The sequence below is a fragment of the Sinohyriopsis cumingii genome, chromosome 19 (assembly GCF_028554795.1).
Source record: "Sinohyriopsis cumingii isolate HCF-2022 chromosome 19, ASM2855479v2, whole genome shotgun sequence".
Classification (NCBI taxonomy): Eukaryota; Metazoa; Mollusca; class Bivalvia; order Unionida; family Unionidae; genus Sinohyriopsis; species Sinohyriopsis cumingii.
In genome coordinates, this window is record NC_142979.1 from 65,305,932 (window position 1) to 65,326,824 (window position 20,893).

A 20,893-nucleotide genomic window follows, 5' to 3' on the forward strand; every position below is an offset into this window, starting at 1 on the left:
AAACAGACTTTCCCCCGTTAAGTTACATATAGTCCGTGCCAATAGCCTTGACCAGTTTTTATCTTAATATTTCGACAATAGAACACAAAAAGGAAATTGTTTTATACTGTAAAATATATTTACGCAAAATTCACCATTACGTTAGCATTCATTTCATTAGTGATCCATGACAAAGGCAAATCAATAATCAAGGATTCTATGAATCACGACTGCATATTCAATAATTACATTATAATTACATCAAACAATATAACTATCTGCCACAATATTAACGGCGTTATACTTACCCAATGAAAGCTTTATCTGCTGACACTGCACACTTTAGAGATAGAACTGAAACATGAACTGTGAAACTTCGGTGAACATTGCAGTTAAAAGTTTTTCAACCACGCTTATTGTTCAGTTTTTGGGAGACTTAAGGGTGAAAGTCACGTGATGAATGATACTGCCTATAGCAATCTACATCATTGAAGAAGCTAATGTTCAAAATCAATCTTTACTCATATACTGGACAGATTTGCTTTATACTTTCAATATTGTTCGTCTTTCAACACCTTCTGATCCTTAATGAGTTAATAATAATTGAGGGCTTATTTAACGTATTTATAGAATGATGACGCAACCAGGTGTTTTCCAAATAATAATCGGAATATTCTTAATATCATCATTGAGTGTAATATTAGGCTACATCTTAGTCGGGTTAACAGTCCTTTTCAAGATATATACATTCACGCTAGATATAATTTGGTCTGAAAACTTTAAACTGCCAAATATGGCGTCTACAGTAAAGGAGGACGAAAGTGTTTACGCAATTATTAATAATATTCCACCTGACCATCATTCCTGTGATCTCCGAAATTACTTCTCTCAGTTTATTGAGTCCAGGGGATTTCAATGTTTTCATTTTAGACACCGACCAGAGGCACAAAGAACAAGCAATGGGACAGACGTACAACAGCAAAGTTCATCTCAGTCGTCTATCAAACGCACAACATGCTGTGTTATCAAGCTTATGGATTCGAAATTCAAAGAACTGATAAAAATGTATCACAGAAAACACTGGCTAGATAAGAAAGATGAATCAATTCCTAGTTTATGCTATATATCCAAAATACGGGTTCACAACAAAAAGAATGGTTTGTGCTTTTCTCCATCACACACCAGACCTTTATAATAATAATAATAATATAATAATAATAATAATAATAATAATACAGTGTATCCCCTAAGGGTGCAAGAATGGGAGTAAAAAAGTCCCCTTGGTGTCAAAACTGAGGGTCAATCTGGGTGTCAAATTAAAAATTTGGGGTCTCTGAAGCGCAAATGTGGGTAAAGGGAAACCGCTCATGGTCATTCTGTACCCAAGTCGTTTCGTACCCAGTGGAAATTGGTCGTTTCGTACCCAAGGTGGTGGTAGTTTCGTACCCAAGGTGCTAGTCGTTTTGTACCCGAGGTGCTGGTCATTTCATACCCAAGGTGTTGGTCGTTTCATACCTATTAATTTACAAGGTCAAATATACAGTATTGTCATATTTACCGCTCCTTCTCTAGGCACAATCATTTTCCCACCTTAAAAATTGCATAAGCAAAGCATATCTGGGCAAAAAATTAACCAAACGCAAATAATTACAGTACCTATTGTTTCACTGTATTATAGCATCTATGTGCTATAAAGAATTAACAAAAATTCTGCGGTCTTTTTTAAACGGGGTTGAATGCAGATAAAAGTGTTGCTTGATTAAGTTTCTCTTCTCCAAGGACCAATACTGGTGTTAATTTCAATTTTTATCGCATGATTTTAAAGGTGTTGAACGTGGTATACTATATGGACCGCGAAGCCATTTTTGGTGTACACTGCCGGTCACATTAGCGTACTTGTGCAAAGTTTTGGACACTTTCACCATTCACAAGAAGCTAACAAGTTAGTGGCATAATTGAAATTCTCTGTTTTCAACTGAGTATAAAAATTATGTTTTTTTCATGGCAAGTTAAAATTTGTTTTCATTGTTTGGCATAATCTGTTTTATTTTGTTATCCTCCTAAATATAATGCACATAAATAATGGTGCAGAGAGAGAGAGAGAGGATAATTTAACTTGACACTGCATTTTACAAATATTTACTTCTGTGTTTTAAAACTGATTTAATTATTTAAAGAATTGAATATATGTATGCATGCTTTGATTCTGCCAGTATTGAAACATTTGTAATACAGCACCCCAGTTAATACGGCATACATTTTTTTCCAGAATAGAACAGCAAAAATTACAATCCAATGCATGATTGAAGGAGCCTTCCCAGTAAGACGAAAGATTAGCTCAAACAGGTTTCTTAAAGAACAAAAGACTAACAACATTGTTCCGAATTGTACATTTCAGAGTTTTATTACATACATGAAAAAAACATAATTACTATAAGCATTTATGTTTTCAGATTTAAAAATCATTGTATAATAGTGCAGTTTATTTGCCTTGTCAGTCAGTTTTTGGGCCATATATGCTGCTGCAATGTTCAGTAATTTTGAGGAGGAGATAATGCCATTCTGGTACTCTTCCCACACAGAGAATATTCTCGCCTGCATTTTTTGGTATGTTTCTCTCTGGTATCTTCTCAGTTTTTTTTCTGACACCAGTTGAATCTGTGTAACAATTGAAGTGGCTTCGTCGTATAAGAGGCTAACTAGCACATACAAAGGAAGATTGGCTTGGCCGGCTTTTGCGTTGATCCAACAATGCCAACCCTCTACATCATTGTTGGTTCAAACAGATTTTCTGAACACAGACCATGATTCAACCAGGAATGTGGTGTTCGTAATCCAGGTTGACTCCACATAGTCAACCCAACTGTATAACGGGAATCTTTGTGGACTGTTCCATAAGACTGGCAAAGGCAGGGGCTATATGTTCTGCAGGCAAAAATGGTAGCGCCATCACCTGAAAAAGAGACACATAATGAGGGCAACGTGTGAAATTGAATTAAGCTTGAAAGCTTCAACTTACTAGATATCCGTGGATTTTAACATTTGATAACTTAACATTTCTCTTTTGCTTCCCTTTAAAGTATACAAGGTCATGTAGTATTCATAAAATATTATTCCTTAATTATGTTCCTATTATTAATTGTATTATTATTATTATTATCCATTTATATGTAGCCATTGCTTCACTAACATGTAGATTCATTTTAGCATTGATCGTTCGTGTAATTACCTTTGTAATTTTGTATGTCTGTCTCCATCTATTGATCTATCTCTCTATCTATCTATCTATCTAGTTTTCACAAAGGAAAAAAGCAACATAGAAATAGTTTATTCTGATGAAATGAAAACTATAGCATTGGTTACGAAACAACCAGCACCTTGGATACGAAATGACCATTGCTTTGTGTATGAAATGACTCATTTGGGTACAAAACGACTTGGGTACGGAATGACCAGTTACCAAGGGAAACACCATAATAATAAAGACTTTATTTAGAGACGGTAACTCAGTTAGTTACAGAACTAATCAACCTTGAGGCCTTCTAGCTTTTATGTACATAGTCCTACATGTAAGACTCAACGCTGATATTTATTTTGTAGGTGTCTAGGTCTTACTACCCAAATAACAGCTCTGTATAGCATGTTCCAATGTCATTTAACATTGGTATGCCAAGTCAAATTTTCAGGAATATCTCACATACTTGGCAGCCCATATCAGTGCTTTTCTAAAATTTAAAGTTATAATATTTTAATCAGACTTTACTCACTGTGACGTCTTTTTCCTACTAAATTCAAATTCTCACAGAAGCATATGGACATGTTTTCAAGTTCAATTGGCCTACATTTCAGTTAGCTGGAATGTGATGGAAGATGGGAATACCGAAATTGGTTGAAAGGATGATACGAATCTTGAATGAAACGAAGCTATCTAAACACTTTCTTCAATATTAATATATTTTTTATTCATTTCATTAAAGAAGTATACTTCAGCTTAACCCAATTTGACTTTCTTTACGATGTTATTTGACATCAAAACACACTCCACAGCGCTGTTATTTAGGCAGTAAGACCTAGACACCCAAAACAGATATCAGTGTCGAGGTCTTACATGAAGGACTATAATGTACAAGATATACAGTATATACAACATGATGTGAAAAATCAGGCTTGACACTAAATCAAAATATCAAGCCTGGAACATATGCACAAGGCATCTGTGAAGACATAAACATTATTAATATATAAAATATCATCCTGCTTTGGAAAATTAAACATTGAAAATAATGAAGAAGTTAGAGGAAAGCAGGCAATATTTGTATTACTGACATCTCCCAGCTGACTTGGAACATTTGTAAAGGGCACATTTTACTCACATAGATTGTCATATCTTAGACGTCTTATGATTATCATTATTTAGATGAAAAATATATAATTTCTCTTGCATAACAAACATAGGGAGCAAGTGTGGTGTTAGAGTTTTCTCAGACCTTTCCAACCTTGTTTTATATATTTAGACAGTAATATTGAAGTGAAAAGTTAGAATGAAAGTTCTGGTAGCAGCATAGTGTAGATAGCAAAATTGAATGTTTGATATGAATAAGCAGATTGTGTATCTTCTCATGTAATAGCCAGTATATGAGCTGATTATCCACTATTTATGTCCACTACTTATCCAGTCCCACAGCAGTTCTCAGTTCTCAGAGACTTCTTCATTGCAAAATTATCTTAGGTATTGTCAGTCAGTTTAGTAATCTGTGCAATAGTGATTGTTAATCTCAGATTGCCTTTGCCTTTCTGAATCACTCCTGTGACAATCAACAGGATGAACTAGCCTGTGGTGATAGTTTTCCATGAGCATTGTGCATGACTGTTTATACAGGTTAAATGTTATGGGCATATATCATGGTGTTAAGAAGGGTCTGTCTGACCCTTTCATTTTGTTTTATAAAGTTACTGAAATCATGTTTTTTTATAAACTTGAACATGACAGGGGTGTTTGATAAAAATAATGTTGTTTACATTACGTGTTTTGGCAGGTATGTCTGTGTTGCTACTGTATGGTTTTGGTAGATTCCATAACTTTGATATGACCTTCCATCCAAATATAACTGTCCAAATATCTAAAATAAGAAAGGTCAGATGAATCTTCAACTAGTGTTGCTTATTTTTACTTAATGTTTACTTTACTTTTTGATCTTGTTTTACTTTAGTGATTTGGAATTTGCAGTCATTTTAAATGTAATTATAAACAGTAAACATTGAAGAACTTGAAATGGAATAGTTTAAACAGGAAACAGGAAACAACAAATGTCAACTGGTCAGCTATTGAGACATTCATTATACATTACCATGTGTTTTCTGTGTTTTGTTTAAATGACATTCAGGTCCATACTTCTGGGAAATATTTGATTTTTGTGAACAAAAAATCATGAACTAAATAAAGATGCCAAAGTTTTAGAAAACTTCTACCAGATACCCATCTATCCTAATGATTGGTTATCCAGGTACCCAATCAAAGGGATATTGTATTAAATGTGTACAAACCTGAAGTCAAGTCAACATTTTGTTAAATTTACAGTATCCTATAAATATCACTAACTAATGTCTGTTGGTACAAAGTCAAAGAATTCATCCTCATTTTCTGGTAAAGTTCTGAAATCCCTTCATCATCGTCAAGTAAATCAAAGTGGTCAGGTCGTAATAAATACCGTCTGACTCCCTTTCCTTGACCCAACTATCATATGTGATGCTTATTTAAAGGTTAAGCTTGAGTTTTGTAAGTAACACTTTGATCATACAATTTGTGAAATCTGTTTAAGGTTGCAACAGTACATGTCAATTATGTGGCAAGATCAAATAACCACCATCTGTTACTTGGCACTATACCACACTCATGGCTCAATTAAAAGAGTTGTCATGTAGGAAAACAGGCTATGGGATTAAGGTCAATTATGAAGAGTCAAACCTCTGCTTAGCACTGAAAAAGTACACATATTCAAGGTCTGTCAAAGGATTGTCAACTTGAAAACAAGCACTGGCAGAAAAGTTATATACGGTAAATAGGTACCCTCATTTTAATACCCAGGTTATTATCGGGGGAGGGGGGCAGAAAACTGGGTATTCTGATACCCAATGGCATCTTTAGAATTAAGTTAAGTATTCTGCCTGATTTGAAAAAAATTTATTACTGGGAATTGGTAATTGTATTCAGTTCCAAATAGTCCTAGATAAAAACCTGGTTATGATAAGAGGTTACTTTGTGTATGGCACTTTTTTCTCTTCTGAGTTCTGTTTTCAGTCAGTAAATAAATAAATTTGAGAATGAAACATTAATAATAGTATAAAAGAGTGGTTAGAGTTCAGTTGCATGCCATGATAAGGCAATATGGAATAACATGTAAAAATGTAAAGCTAACTTACATGTACACTGTAGTGTCTAAATAATAGACCACCATGAACAAAAGAAGTCTTTGTAAAACTGTTGCTCAGCATAAATGTCACGCCATAACCACTATCTCTTGTTTACTTTTCTAGAGTCTGCCATATACAGATCTAGAGATGAACAAAAGAAGATACCTCCAGACAGAGAAGAGTTTACGGAAGAAGATCTTTTGGGACTTCCAGAGCTACATCCACCAGATGTAATGCCAAATGGAAATGTGGGAACACCCACTATGGTATTTTTGGAATTCATACAGCAGTGCAGGCTCCCACCTGCTGTGATAAAAAAACTGGGTTTGATTTTTCCCAAGACAAGGACTAATAAAAAGTATGGGAGTGTCCCATTCAATTATGGGGGTGAAGTAGTTCAGGTGAATGAAGAAGAGGACATAACTGTACTTTCAGCTTCAGGACAGGAAATTGAATCTTCCAAAACAACATATTTCACTGAATCATCATCCTCAAGGGAACTTCATGAAGATGCTGAAAATAAAGAAAGTGATAAAAGTGAAGATGCACACAAAATATCTGGAAAGAAGAAAAAAATTGATGCTGAGATGAGAAAAATAATGAAGGAAAGAATAGAGGAAAAGATGATAGAGAAAGAACAATCAAAGTCTGACTCAGAGGAGGTAAATGTGAAGAAAGGATTTATGGTTTTGACATGATTAGTACAATTTTATATTTAGTTTATCATTAACTCTCCCTCAGTTGGCGAGTACATTCCATTTTTCTCTGATTTGGTCAGCTTAACACATCAGCCTACTGACATAACTGATGAATTCATCTGTGCAATAGTGACAGGTAATTTATTGTTGCTATCAGGATGTAGCTTTGGGGAGGGGTAAAACTAAAAAATTTAATTATGCACTACTTTCCTGTCACAATTTCAAAATGTCCTCCTTCCACCCTGCTCTGATGCCGTGGCATAATGTCATCTATGAAGAAGATGACTGTTTTGCATGGACACATGTGAGATGCAGGATTAGACCACGTCTTATTGAGAATTATCCATATTCACATCAAATGGACAAAATTTATCAACATTGAATTTGAAATGTATTGTTAAAATTATTCTTACCCCCACCCCACCAAAAAATAAATTTCAGAGTTCAAGTACAGTTACTTTAATGTACTGTAAGAGTACTTGTATGGGTATGACATCTTGGATTTTCAGAAATTCAAGGTAATTGAGTATATTGGGCTTTGACCCATGGATGGCAAGGAGTGGGATATATTTTGGTTTGACTGTAAGTCAATACACAGAAATGAGTAGGATAAGCTGCATAAATGCAGACAAGGCTAGGGGACATGACCCCTTCCCCATTTCTCAATTTCTAGAGACATTTGTATAATGATGTGTTCTGGTGCAATTAAGGGGCATTTTTCTCCAGTAATGGAGTATATATAAATGATAAAAAAATAATGTAAAATGATGTGCATTTCTGTATGTCGACCATTTAGGTAAAGTGTATTATGCAGACATGGTCTGTCCCTCTATTTTCATATTCTGCAAAATATCTTCAGTTCTAAAATGAATACCTCTGCCAAACTTTGTGGAATGCTTTCTCTTGAGGGAAAGAAGCCACTTACTGATTTCAGGTCAAAGGTCAAGGTAACTGAGATATAAGAAATGGTTTGTGCACAATAACTCGAGTTTTGCACCATCTATGGCAAGCATATTTTGTGGATAGCCTGCACCTGGGGTAAGGAAGAAAAATGGTTTCTGCACAATAATTTGTTCTACTTCACAGCCATGGGCTTAAACACTGGATGGCTTGCTTTTGCAGTTAGATAAAAAAAAACCTATTGATTGGGGATTCAAATAGCAGCAGTCAAGGTCACTGACTTGAAGAAGAAGAATGGTTTTTGAACAGTTCCTTTTGTTCTTATCATGAACCTTGACCAACATTTGCAGAGGGCTTGCAAAGAGCCCAATTGATTTGAGGATCAAAAAGCCAAAGGTAAATGTTGCTTGGCTTAAAAGAAAATAGTTTGAAACAGATTAACCTTTATTCAACCTAAGTTTCATGACCCAACTTTTGGGATGACTTGCATTTAGGGTATTAAAGCGCCTGTACAGTCTGGGTTTAAGGACCAGAGGTCCCAGTCATAGTGATAGTAAGTCTAATGAAAAACATATTGGTTTTTGCACATTAACTCGAGTTCAAGACCACTTATGGGTCATCCATTTAGTACGTACACAAAAATCTGGCAAAGTTTGACCCCCTCCCACCCCTCCCTGTACACAGGCATACTTTTTTACACACCCCTCCTGCGTATGTACGCTTGATGCACCCCCACCCACTCCAAATTCTATAGAATGGCCTATATTTAATCCATGCAGAAACCATAAAGGATTAATAATATTAACATGTTTAATAAAACAGCTAGTCTACTGGCATTGAATGTCTGGCTGCATCAAAGAAATAAGCTGGGTAACTTTAAACAGTTTGTCTAGTGCCCACTAAAATTCAAATGCTGACTGAACCCAGTCGAACAGGTTACATATTAGACACATTATTATCGAGGTTTCACCCCACTCATTCACCCCGTTTCCTATGCATACATACATTATCAGTAGACCCCACCCCATATGCAAGTGCAATCATTTGAGTTACCTCCCCATCCCTCTCCATATGTACATACTAAATGGATGGCTCCTTACCTTGGCCATAGGTGTATGTCATTGAGACAAACTGGAAATAAGTCAATGGTGTCACATTACTTCCTGCAAAGGAAACTGTTAATCATGAAGTGAATGTATAGTGTGCTATTTAGAGTACTCTTACTGAATAAAGGAGACTGTGTCAATAAAAATAATACAGATCTTATCAACGGTCCCTTTTCTGAATGTGCTTTGTTTTGTACACATTGATAAATCAGACAGTCACCTGTATGCCTTTTTCTTGTCATTTTTGTGCATTCATGATTGCAGGATAATGGCAGTTGTGAGGAATGGGAGAGACATGAAGCACTTTGTGATGATCCCAGTAATCAAGAACGGAATACAGAGCGACTGTTTGAGGAAGATATAGAACTCAAGTGGGAAAAAGGAGGAAGTGGACTTGTCTTCTATACAGATGCCCAGTACTGGCAGGAACAAGAAGGAGGTAGAGATACATTAATGTTGTTAATTGACACTGATGTATTGCAATCCCAAATGGGGCTCTTAGCTTTTTCTCTTTCCTGTAAAGATGATCTTACTTGTTTGTCTGATATTCAATTTCTTCATGTTTCATTGTGTCAGAGAATAACTAGAATTTTATTTTATATCAGTAAATGAATTTGTTCGTTAAAATTTTTCACATGGATTGCAGAGAATTTAGCAGCTAAGTGACACATCTGGAAGACTCATAAGCAACATAATCTACAAAAAAAATAAACATTTCACAAAGTCGTCACTGCATTTAGATTTCCAGATGATTCAGAATTTTATTTTGCCAGTCATCGTATTGACAAACTGGTTTCAAGTTTAGATATCATTAACTCTGTATTAGGATACAAAAATGAATTAAATTTTGGATGAATTGAAAATGACTGTAAAGCAATAAACTGTTAGAGAACACAGAATGTGGATAGTAGGAAGGGTGTTCTTATGAAGTGCTGCTAGGTTCCTGTGATTTTTGTAAGTTATTTTCTAAATTCTGATCTACTGAAGAGGAGATGATATTAAAAATATGCTTTATCAAAAAGTAAATAAACCCATGATTTGAAAAAGAAAGAAAAAAATGAAAAGAGCTCAAAGAAAAAAAGAAAAGAAAGAAAACTGATTTCATGATTGCTTTTGGATTATTCCTGTATAATTTTTGCAGAGTTTTGTTAATTCAGTATGCTTCAAGACTTGATAACTGAATAATTTGCAGGAAATACTTTAATTGCTTTTTAAAAAATCAAACTTGAAGAATGAAATATGAAGATATGCATGAACCAGAACAATTAAAACATATAAGAAAATAATGTTAGTAACCATGTTCAGGTTATTTCAAGAAGAGCTTTTTATGTTTAAGCTTGACCCTGCATACTGTCATTAATTTTGCAGTTAGCTTGTCAAAAAGCTCCCCCATTGACAGAAAAATTAATTCAGGTTGTTGAGGATACAAACATGATTTGCATAATAATGTAGAAAATGGATAAAATCGAGGAATTGAATTATGTTCATGAGTTGTGTCAGAATTTCAACATAGATTGGATTGCTCATGTTTAGACCCGAAGTGCTGTCCATAAGTCTGATATGAGCTTTATCACACAGCATATTGCAAAATGTAGTTGATGTGTATCTGACAGTAGTAACAAAAAAGCATTTCAGGGGCAGTGTGTGATGTGTGATTTGGATTTCTGACATAGATTTGTAAAAAAAATTCAGTCATATCACTACGATGTCTGCAGTGTGACAGTTTATAGTGATGTCTAGTACTGGGGCATCATGAGGTAGACATGTAGCATCATATCCCACCCACTCACAGTACCCTGACACCAAGCCAACCAGTCCTAACACTAACGAGCACCTAGCGAGGCAGCTGTTAGTACCATTTTTATAAGTCTTTGGTATGACTTGGCCGGGGTTCGTACCCATGACCTCCAGCATCTAAAGTGGATGCTCTAACCAATAGGCCACTGGAGTGGTCTATTTCAAGGGCAGAATTTTATGCTCATGTTTAAGCCTTGAACATGACCCTTAAAATATTAGCTAGCTTTCTAAAAGCTTGTGCTGTCTGCATGAATTTATTTAGCTTTTAAATGATACCCAGTATGACTTGATTTAATGCAAGATGAATAAATGCACAAAATAAAGCAGCTTGCCATGTGCTTGACAATTATGATGAAAAAGAGATGTTATTTCAAAGATAGAAGTTAAGCTCATTGATATTGCCTTAAATTTAGTTTAAACTTTCCAAAATGTTGTGCAGTTTACAAAGTATCTATTTAACTTATGTATGGTACCAAATAGTTCTTGAAGATGAAGAAATGCTTAAAAAAGAGGCAATGGAGATATTGCCCCCAATTTGGGTGTTTACAACCGCCTCTTATGTTCATTATTTGCATAATGAATCTGTTCTTTTTACAAAATTTTAGAAAAATCATACAAATGAAAATACCATTTTTATTTCATGTTAAATATTCATTCTGTATCCCATAAATAATAAAATCAAACACATTTCGAGATGGATTATAAAGACAAGCTTTCTTGCATCAGACCCACAGTATAGGTATCCCAAGTGTGCTATGATTTAATCATAGCAGACCCACAATTTGGGTATACCAAGTGTGCTTGGATGTAATCACACACCACCGTGTGATGTTACAGAGATGCTTTGATCCAGCAGTCAGTTGCAAATCTCTTGTGTTGTACGTCTCTGCTTCTACTTTCCAAGCTGTCAGTACATTGAGTCTGGCTTACTTATGAGAGTTGATGTCGTGGTATTGGGGTTTATTTTCATGGTATCTTTATGGACAGCTTAATTCTGGAATTTTAGGGTATCTTGTGACTTCTGCTTCCATTTCAGATTTTGATGAGCAAACAGCAGATGACTGGGATGTAGACATGAGTGCTTACTATGAAGAAGGATCTGGAGACAAAGATGCCAGAGATTTCCTGACAATTCGGCAGGAGCAAAGGAGAAGAGCTGGCCTGGAAAATATGGACAGATTTACTTCTGGTTTGTTACAACTCATGACTGTGTTCTTTTAAAACTTGATTTTTATTGTATCACCTACCATAGATACTCACAAGTTGAATCCAGCTGCAAACTGCACAGAGCCAGATCTGCCATCTCATAATGCAGTTGCAGGTCTGTTATCAGTAATGAGTAGAATAAACAACATAGACACTGATCTGCAGGTGCATTATGTTATGGCAGATCAGAATCTTTGTTGTTTGCTGTTTGACTTGTCTTATAGGTGAGTATATATGATACATGAGCATGGCAAAACATTGGTGTTACTTTTCACAAAGTAGAAAACTATTGCACTACCCTTTGCATCAGTATCCATACAAGGACATACAGATTTAAAGCCTTACTGGTGACCCATATTTCATGATTCACTTATTTTGGTTCAGCTTTGTGTTTTAAGTGTATTTGTTAAGCTATGTTCATGCTAGAATCATAAAACTTGAAGATTGTATGCACCTTTACTAGTACCATACCCTTGGTATAAAAGAGGTCACTGCAGCCTACATTTCACATTTGCTGGCTTAGGTTATGTTTTGCATTTAGCTAAAGAGGACATTGGGGATTTGTGCACCCAGTTCATATACTGTGACACCTAGATTCATGAAATATGGAGAGGTATGCATCTTGATTAGTACTACAACCTTATCACAAAAGTGGGTCACTGTGACCCATATTTCACACTAATGACTTGGGTTCATCGCAAGCACTTTTCATGTCAGAATCTCTATCATATGTGATTTAATGCATCTGTTAGTACTACACCTTTACAACAAAACTGGTCACTGTGACCTACATTCACAATTTACTGCCATATTAAGTTTTTGCATTTAGCTCATAACCAAATAAATGTTTTATGCTGTTATACCTGGAATCATGAAACCTCTTAACTCATTTACCCCTGAGCCAAACAGCTAGGCATTCCCCCACAGCATACATGCAGAGAGATCACCTAGAGCAGTGTTAGACTTACCAGAGCCTGTATCCATGAGACTTGCCGAGTACTTGGCTTGCAGATTTTTAGAGTGGGAGCTACTTGCAATCAATCTTATTTTTGTTCCTTTAAATAACCTAAAATTTGGCACAGTAATTCTCAATAAAATTACATATATAATGGTATAAATTTCATACTACATGCAGAAATAAAACTCCTGTATAAAGATGAAATAAATGATTTTCTTACCAATTTGTTTCTCTTGCCATGAATAATCCATAAAATCCATTATGAATTCACAATGAATAATTAACACTATCAACACATTAAATTCATTCCATTTTATGTACACAGAAATTCCACTTGTCATCTCTCTTGCAAACTTAACCTCGTGTGAATACTCCATCAGAATCTTCAGAGTAAAAGTCTAGAGTCTTCCAGTGGCTGATTCTTGTTATTTTCTTTGTTTTCTAATCTAAATGTTTCCATTTTTTGCCGCTATCAAAGTCAATTTTTTTCTGCCTTTGTTCAGCAATATTCCCTCTTACAAAGTAAGCCAAAATGTTATTGATTAATCTGCCTGCATAATTAGGAAATGGCTTGAAATCAACCAATGGTTTGTGCCGATTTAACTTGTGCAGGATACAGGCCTAGACTAATACTGCCCCTCAGGAAATATGCTAGGTAAACGGCACCATGTTAGCGTGGCACTTGGGAGATGAGGAAGGCAAAGTATGACGAGTTATAGAGGTGGCAGGGATTAATGAGTTAAGTATTACACCCTCGTTTTAAAAGTCATTGTAACCCATCTGCACAATTGACAGGTTAAATTATGTATTTTTACTGTTCATGCTTTAATCATGAAACTAGACGAATGAATACATGTTAGTATCATGTCTGTACAAAAAAAGTCACTATGACCTATAATTTTCTCATGACCACATAGGATTTGTGCATGCTATATACATACCATTCTATTCAGAATCATGAAATTTGGTGAGATGATACATCTTAATGAACACAACTTCATTTTCATTAATAGGTCATGGCTTATATTTTAAATTTCACTGACTGTTTAAATTTTGTGTTCATTGTTCATTTCTAAGGCACTGTTCATGCATGATTCAAGCAAATTGATGATGATACATCTCTCTGTTAATAGAACACCCATACAACAAAGGGTCTATATTTCATGTTTGATTGAACACAAGGTTTCAGCATGTTATATGCACATTATCCTGCCTAGAATCATGAAACTTGCTAAATCAATGCATCTTGCCCATTTTTGACTTTGATATTTTCCTTCATTTTCTTTTTCGATCAAGAACTTATACCACTCTTGGGGATTGGCATGTGTAAACCTGCGACAAACCAGTTCAGGTTCGCATTTAATACAACATCCCAGGAACTGATCATTATGATCAAAGAGCACTCGGTAAAGTTTCCTAAAATTTTGACATCTCTAATCCCAGGTTAATATCTTGGTAGAAAATATTTGGATTGCCTGTACCATACTTTTAATTTTCTTTATGATTATAACGGACCATTCTAATAAATACCGTTGTGTGTTATACATCTTTTCATCATTCAGGTGATGCCAAAAGGAAACACAAAACTCAGCCTCCAAATGGGGCTGGCAACCCATCACACAAGATAGGAAAATTTGAGCTGCATACAAAAGGGGTAGGCAGGAAAATCATGGAGAAACAGGGCTGGACTGAGGGCCAAGGACTGGGATCCTCTGTTGGTGGGATTGCCAATGCCTTGGAAAATGAGGGTCAACACCCAAGGGACAAAAAAGGATTTGGGTATGTAATTGAATGTACAGTATCAGAATCTAAGAGGAAGTATACTGGTTTCTTTTTATAATTGTTTTACATGTTTGCAATTCTTTTATTGCCATGCTTTTTATCTGCTTTTTGATGAATATCACAGTAGTGGAGACCTAGTTGTCACATAGTCATTCATGTGTTTGGTGTTGGAGCTGCATTCAGTCAGCAAACTGTTAGTGTATTTTTGTAGCATATGGCTTTTGAGCTTAATTAGTTAGTTCATGTCACCTGGGTATTTGCAGCATTTGGCTTTCAGCTAAACTAGATGGGCAGTTAGTTCACGCCACTTGGGAAAAAAAATAAACTACTGGTTGAGACAGGTAACTTCTGTGAACAGGTCATGCAAAGTTTTTGTCACTCAAAGAATTATGCAGTGGTTTACAGGATCCGAAAGGAAAGTTAAATTACATGGATTGATTCTCCAAGAATGTTCTGATTTTTTTTTAAATATTTGTTTTCTCAAGAACATTAATAAAATATAATTTTTATTAGTGAAGTGGTGTAATGTTAATTTGTCAATAAATGAATAACAGGGTTTAAAATAAATAATGAAAAGGCCAGTACAAGGCCAATTAAAATGGTGCATTTGCCGTTCTTGTTAAAGACTGAAACAGCAGGCCCCTCCATAGCATTTAATTGTCCAAACATGTTATAACACATACCACACGGAATGCAACACCCATGTCCATATAGAGCAAGTTTTGACTGATCAATATGCCGTGGATTGTCTTGTGTTGTCAGGAGAACTCTGGGAAAATGTCCCTGTGCATGTTCCAACTGCATGTTCTAGTACTATAATAGCATGGACAATCTCCAACAAACAGATTATTAAATGACAATGAATGCAGACACACTGTTTTAGAAGGCTATTTTGCACCTCATTTATTATGAGAAAATAACAAGCTTTTCATTAAAGAGGCAATGCATTACAATTGTGATGAATTATCAAGAAAGAGAATACTGTGATTTAACTATTTTTGTGTACAACTTCTCATATATTTGTAGTTTTTGCTATGGACACCACATTTAAGACCCAACAAATGAGGATTTTGCAGTAAATAATAGGACTCCTTCCCCAATCCATGAATTTAAGTTTATAAAAACGGTTTATTACCTTTTTACAATCTGCAATAATTGAAACCAATGAAATTATTTAATTAATAGTATCAAATCTGGGTCCCTAATGCGTCACAATTACAAGATCTATTCAGGTGTATGGATCGAGCTTATAATCCTGTTTACCATTGCAGGTTTCACTTTCATGTTTGAGAGATGAGACAACCCAGTACAATTAATAATTAAGACATTATACCCATTACCAATAGCACAACAGCTTCCTGATAAATTCACAATTAATCATGTGTTTCATTCCGAGCCAGAGGAAAGAACAGGTTTGAGGCTGTTACATACATATTTAATATACCTTATCCAATGAGTTCTTTCTTTAACTTGCAACAAAATATAAATTAAGTTTTGTATTTATTATGTACCTCTTCTTTTGATGTCCAAATGGTTTCTGTTATACTATGTGAATGCAATGGAAAACAAACTGATATGTATAAAGGCTTGATTCAGTGTATCAAATTGTAATGATACATGGATGTCACTTAAAAGTCCATTTGGGTGTGCGATACAGAAATAAACATGTCTATAAGCACCATTTCAACCATTTAAGATTGCATGTGTATGTGGCCTTCTTTCCAGCTATAAGTAACCCAGTGGCCGAGTGGTCTAAAGCGCTCTCCATTACGGATCAGTGCAATTTCACCTCTGTCTGCATAGGTTCGAGTCTCAGATTCGGCCAATGTGGGTATGTGAGAAAGCTTGCCAGTAGCTTCTTGAGGGTCGGTGGTTCTTTCCGGGGTTTTCCCGGGTTCTTCCTCCACCATTAATACTGGCCGCCATGTATAGCCTATCGTGTGCTGAAAAATGGCGTTAAATCCTACAACAACAACTTAACTCTTGAGGAATATAGCATATTATTGATATATTATATGCAAAGATGCTTGGACAGTGTAGACAATATTCATATACTTGTACATCACTAAATATGACACAGAATTGGGTCTGCATGTTTTTTTTGTGAGTGGATTAATAGATGTTGTTGGTATGGGTCTGCAATTTCAGTTTTCTGTTGATTTCCTGCAGTAGGATCAGAGGACTTCATGCATATAGTCTTTATTATAACAACATATTCAAATAAAATTTGTATGTTTTTTTTTCTTTTCGTCATTGTATGGCCATACAACTATTTTGTACGTTTTTCGTTAAAAAAATAAATTAAAAAAATAGATTTTAAAAGTTTTTTTCATTTTGTGTACATCCGGGACTCCGGGCATAATTTTTTTAGCACGAGAATTAAGTGAGACTATGGTGGCCCAAAACAGCTAGTCAAATCATACTCAAAACTGCGCTTTTCCTTTGATAATGAAACGAGTTTCATTCATGGTTCAACTCCAGTGTGTGAAGATCTTACCGTTTATCACTCAGAGATTAGATGCTCACTCGGATGTCTAATATTGACTAACTACCTGTGTAGTAAGTATGTTTTCTTATTTTATACATTATTATTTTATTATTTATACTTATTACTATCAAATGCATAAAGTTTGCATAATTTTTCTTACTTTACATAGTGTGGCAATCATGTTGGTATAACCGTAATTCGTCCGATTTTTTATGTGGCGATAAAGTCAATTTATTAAAAATTTTAACAATATACTAATTAAAAATAAATACTCTGCTGATTTTAGCTCTTGCATTTTATCATGCTGTAATAGTTTTGAGTTAAGTTTGTCCGATAGATAATGCAACCAGGAAGATGCATTGCCATAATGATGGACGCAGTACAGATACTGAGTGACTCGAAAATATATAACACTGCCAATTTACATCAAGTTTGTGACCAAAATCGACACACCATATAGCAAATTCATAACTTTTCAAACACCAGATATGCAATCTTAATAGAAACAATCATCAGCTTACAAGGTATAAACTTCTGGACTGCTGCTTTGTCAATTATTTTATTTCTAGATTTCAATTTTTGGATAGCTCCTGGCATAATATCTTGGGGTTTATGGGGGAAAATATAAATTCGTAACATATTTGTAATTGGGATATCTTCCTCTATCACATGTCAAATCTAACTTTTTAAATTACTTTTTTTTATATTTCTCTCATCTAGTTGAAATATTCCATCCTTCAAATGGCTGAGCCTAACTCAAAGAAATGCAAGCTTGTAGACACTGACCGAGGTCGTGGCAAGTTTCAAGCTAATTGGATTAAAGTCTTCCCTGGCAATGTAGATGTATCCAAGTTAGGATCTTCACATGCTTTTTGTAAAATGTGCAGTAAAGACTTTAAAGTGGTGGTGTCGAGCATATATGATCTGGAGGAACACTTCAGGACAAAACTGCGTGAAAAAAATTTTGAAATGAAGAAGGGAGCATCCGTCAAAAGCTTCTTTGCTCAGCCAAAGTAGGAAGATGATAGTGTTATAAGTAAAAAGAATGAAATAAAGTTTCAGAAATGTAAATAATTATGTAAATATGTGTCATAATACTTTGTTTATAGCATTTGTGGTTTTAAAACTGTTGATCTTATATAATGTATGACATTTTTTCGTGTAAGTTTTTTTTTGCCTTTGTAAGGTTTTCATTGGTCTGGCGTACAGGTTTTCATCTCAAGGGATTGACACCTATGATGGTAATTCAAAAGAATCATCTTGATAATACATGCATATTTAAATTGTTGAACCCTCCAACCCCACTAAAATAAAACTTTATCTTGAAAAGCAATGAACACATTTATTACAAACCCTCTTCATTTTTCACTGTTCAGATATTTTTGGCTAAACTGTATGAATGGAATTTAAAACACCTTTATAAAAGCTTGATTTGGTGCATCAGAGCATATCGAGGAATGGATGTTGGTGATTAACCCAATACAGTTCCAATTTGGGTGTGTGTGATGAAAGTACAGATGGAATAGCTATATCAACACCACCACAACTAAAGATTACATGGCCTTGTGGTATATTGAACAAATTTCTTGCCAGTTATTAGTGGCCAGATTAGCTTTCCATCACAACTGGATTCCAGAGGAATATAGCTTATTATTGACAATTTGCATGAAGAAAAAAAAAAGACGTTGGGACAGTGGTAACATCCATCCATTGAAAGAAGAAAGGTTATTATTTAAATTTTATAGTACATCTGCTCTGGCATATATCGTTATGACTATTCTTTTAATTTTATTTTGCAAAAAAAACATTTAAATTGGTCTTCATGGACACCATTGCTTTGTCCATGATCATTGTACTTAAAGGCTGTAGATTAAATTCCACATTTAGGTTCAGGACTATTGCATATATACAGGTACTTGATCGAAAACATATTTTTGTTTACAGAAAATGAATGGTTACAATTACATCAGGCTGTGATTTGCTTAATTGTACCTGTATATTTATTTTGTCTGCTGTTTAGATATCATGGAATAAAGATCAACAGATATGTTCGCCAGAAAAAGCCTGCAGCAAAGGAGGTAATCATCTCTACTGTGTATGACAATCCTGCAACAAATGATCCTGCAGAACCACTTCACAGGAGAAATAATCCATATACATTAAAATACAGAGATGAGGTTCTCTTCCAGAAAGCAACTTGCCCTCAAAACGACTCAGAAAATGAATGAATACAAAACATCTTCTGGGAGCATTTGAGATAAAAATTACCATGAATTCATTTAATTTCATGGTTGTATCTTTTCATCTTTCTTTAAACCAAATGACAAAAAATAGTGAATCCATTGAACAGTGGTCTCTAACTATAATGGGTAGTTATAAAAGTGTACATTGATATACCATATGTAAGTGCTTAGAAGTAGAGTCAAACAGCATATTCCCTGATCTATCATTGCATAATGCACTGGTAGATCAGGGTCTATGTTGTTTGCTTTCCTGAGTACTCCTAAGCAAACCGCATGAAGCCAGATCTGCCAGCACATTAATTTGCAGTTAGACGACTTATAAGCAAGTATATAGGGTAGGAGATATTGCCTTATACTTGGGGCACATTATATTATATGGAAAAAATATTCTGTTGTGACTGTACTAGTGTTTGTATATGAGGATGGTGTTATACCAAAGTACTTTATTGTGGTGAATATACTAAGTACATTACTGTGGACTGATTAAGGGAGGTGTTCAGCATTGATTGTATCACATATGTCAATTGTTGTTATTAGCATAAAGAGTAGTACTGTCATTCAGGATCATCCAGACCCCTAAATTTGTGATCAATCAAGAGAGAGGTAGGAAGGAAGGAAAAAAGCCACATTAAGAAGGGTACATCTTGCGAAACTCAAGCTCCTGGAACATAACAGGTTTAATTAATTTTAAAGAACTGTGTCAAAACATGAAAAATAATTAATCTAAGGCAAAGATGGTACACATATATTGTCCTAAAACATGTCTGTAATAAAAATACCAAACTTGCATATGAAAACCTGACTTAGGTGTGAAGTTTTTCTTTCCCATTCACACAAAAAGAATGCATTTCAAGACGGCTCAAGGTAAATATAAATTGACTTTCCTTGTCATAAAATCCTAACTTCTTAAAAGGTTGTTTTTCACACATCAGCATAGTAATAGACAAATGCTAGAAAATTTTGCAAGCAGTTGGTTTGATGCTTTCTATGAATATTTCTTTCAAAGCTGCTGATTGCTTATGTTACAGTTGTTTCATGGTTTTCTTTTTTTGTATATTTATCCATATTTGGTGCACATCAAGATCATTTGTCTGAAAGACCTTTATACCAGGATGTTTAAAAAAAATTGTTAAGCAGCTTTTCTTGATGAATTTTAAAAAAGTTCTCTTTTTTTGTTGTTGTAATGTCAGCCATATTTAAAGGGGGATCATCATCACTTGCCCAAACTTTATGCAGGTGGGAGCCACAGTAGCTCAGTTGTTGCAACATTAATCCAGGGGTTATGGGTCTGATATCCACCCAGGCAGCCTGGGTGAGCTGCATCA

General features: G+C 34.9%; 1 protein-coding gene across 1 annotated transcript; it reads left to right on the plus strand.

Moving 5' to 3' along the window:
• Positions 1-743: 743 nt before the first annotated feature.
• On the plus strand, positions 744-20,370 carry LOC149775863 (G patch domain-containing protein 3-like). Its single transcript, XM_089944489.1, has 6 exons — positions 744-1,136; positions 6,514-7,052; positions 9,359-9,533; positions 11,928-12,080; positions 14,618-14,834; positions 19,346-20,370. The coding sequence occupies exons 1-6, from the start codon at positions 773-775 to the stop codon at positions 19,551-19,553; spliced, it is 1,656 nt and encodes a 551-aa protein (XP_089800615.1). The 5' UTR covers positions 744-772; the 3' UTR covers positions 19,554-20,370.
• Positions 20,371-20,893: the final 523 nt, after the last annotated feature.

Bases quoted from the DNA above. Each gene is read 5' to 3' on its own strand.
- LOC149775863 (XM_089944489.1), top strand. From the start codon at position 773: ATGGCGTCTACAGTAAAGGAGGACGAAAGTGTTTACGCAATTATTAAT. The intron at 12,081-14,617 runs GTTTGTTACAAC...TTCATCATTCAG, and splicing joins TATGGACAGATTTACTTCTG to GTGATGCCAAAAGGAAACAC. The intron at 14,835-19,345 runs GTATGTAATTGA...TCTGCTGTTTAG, and splicing joins AGGGACAAAAAAGGATTTGG to ATATCATGGAATAAAGATCA.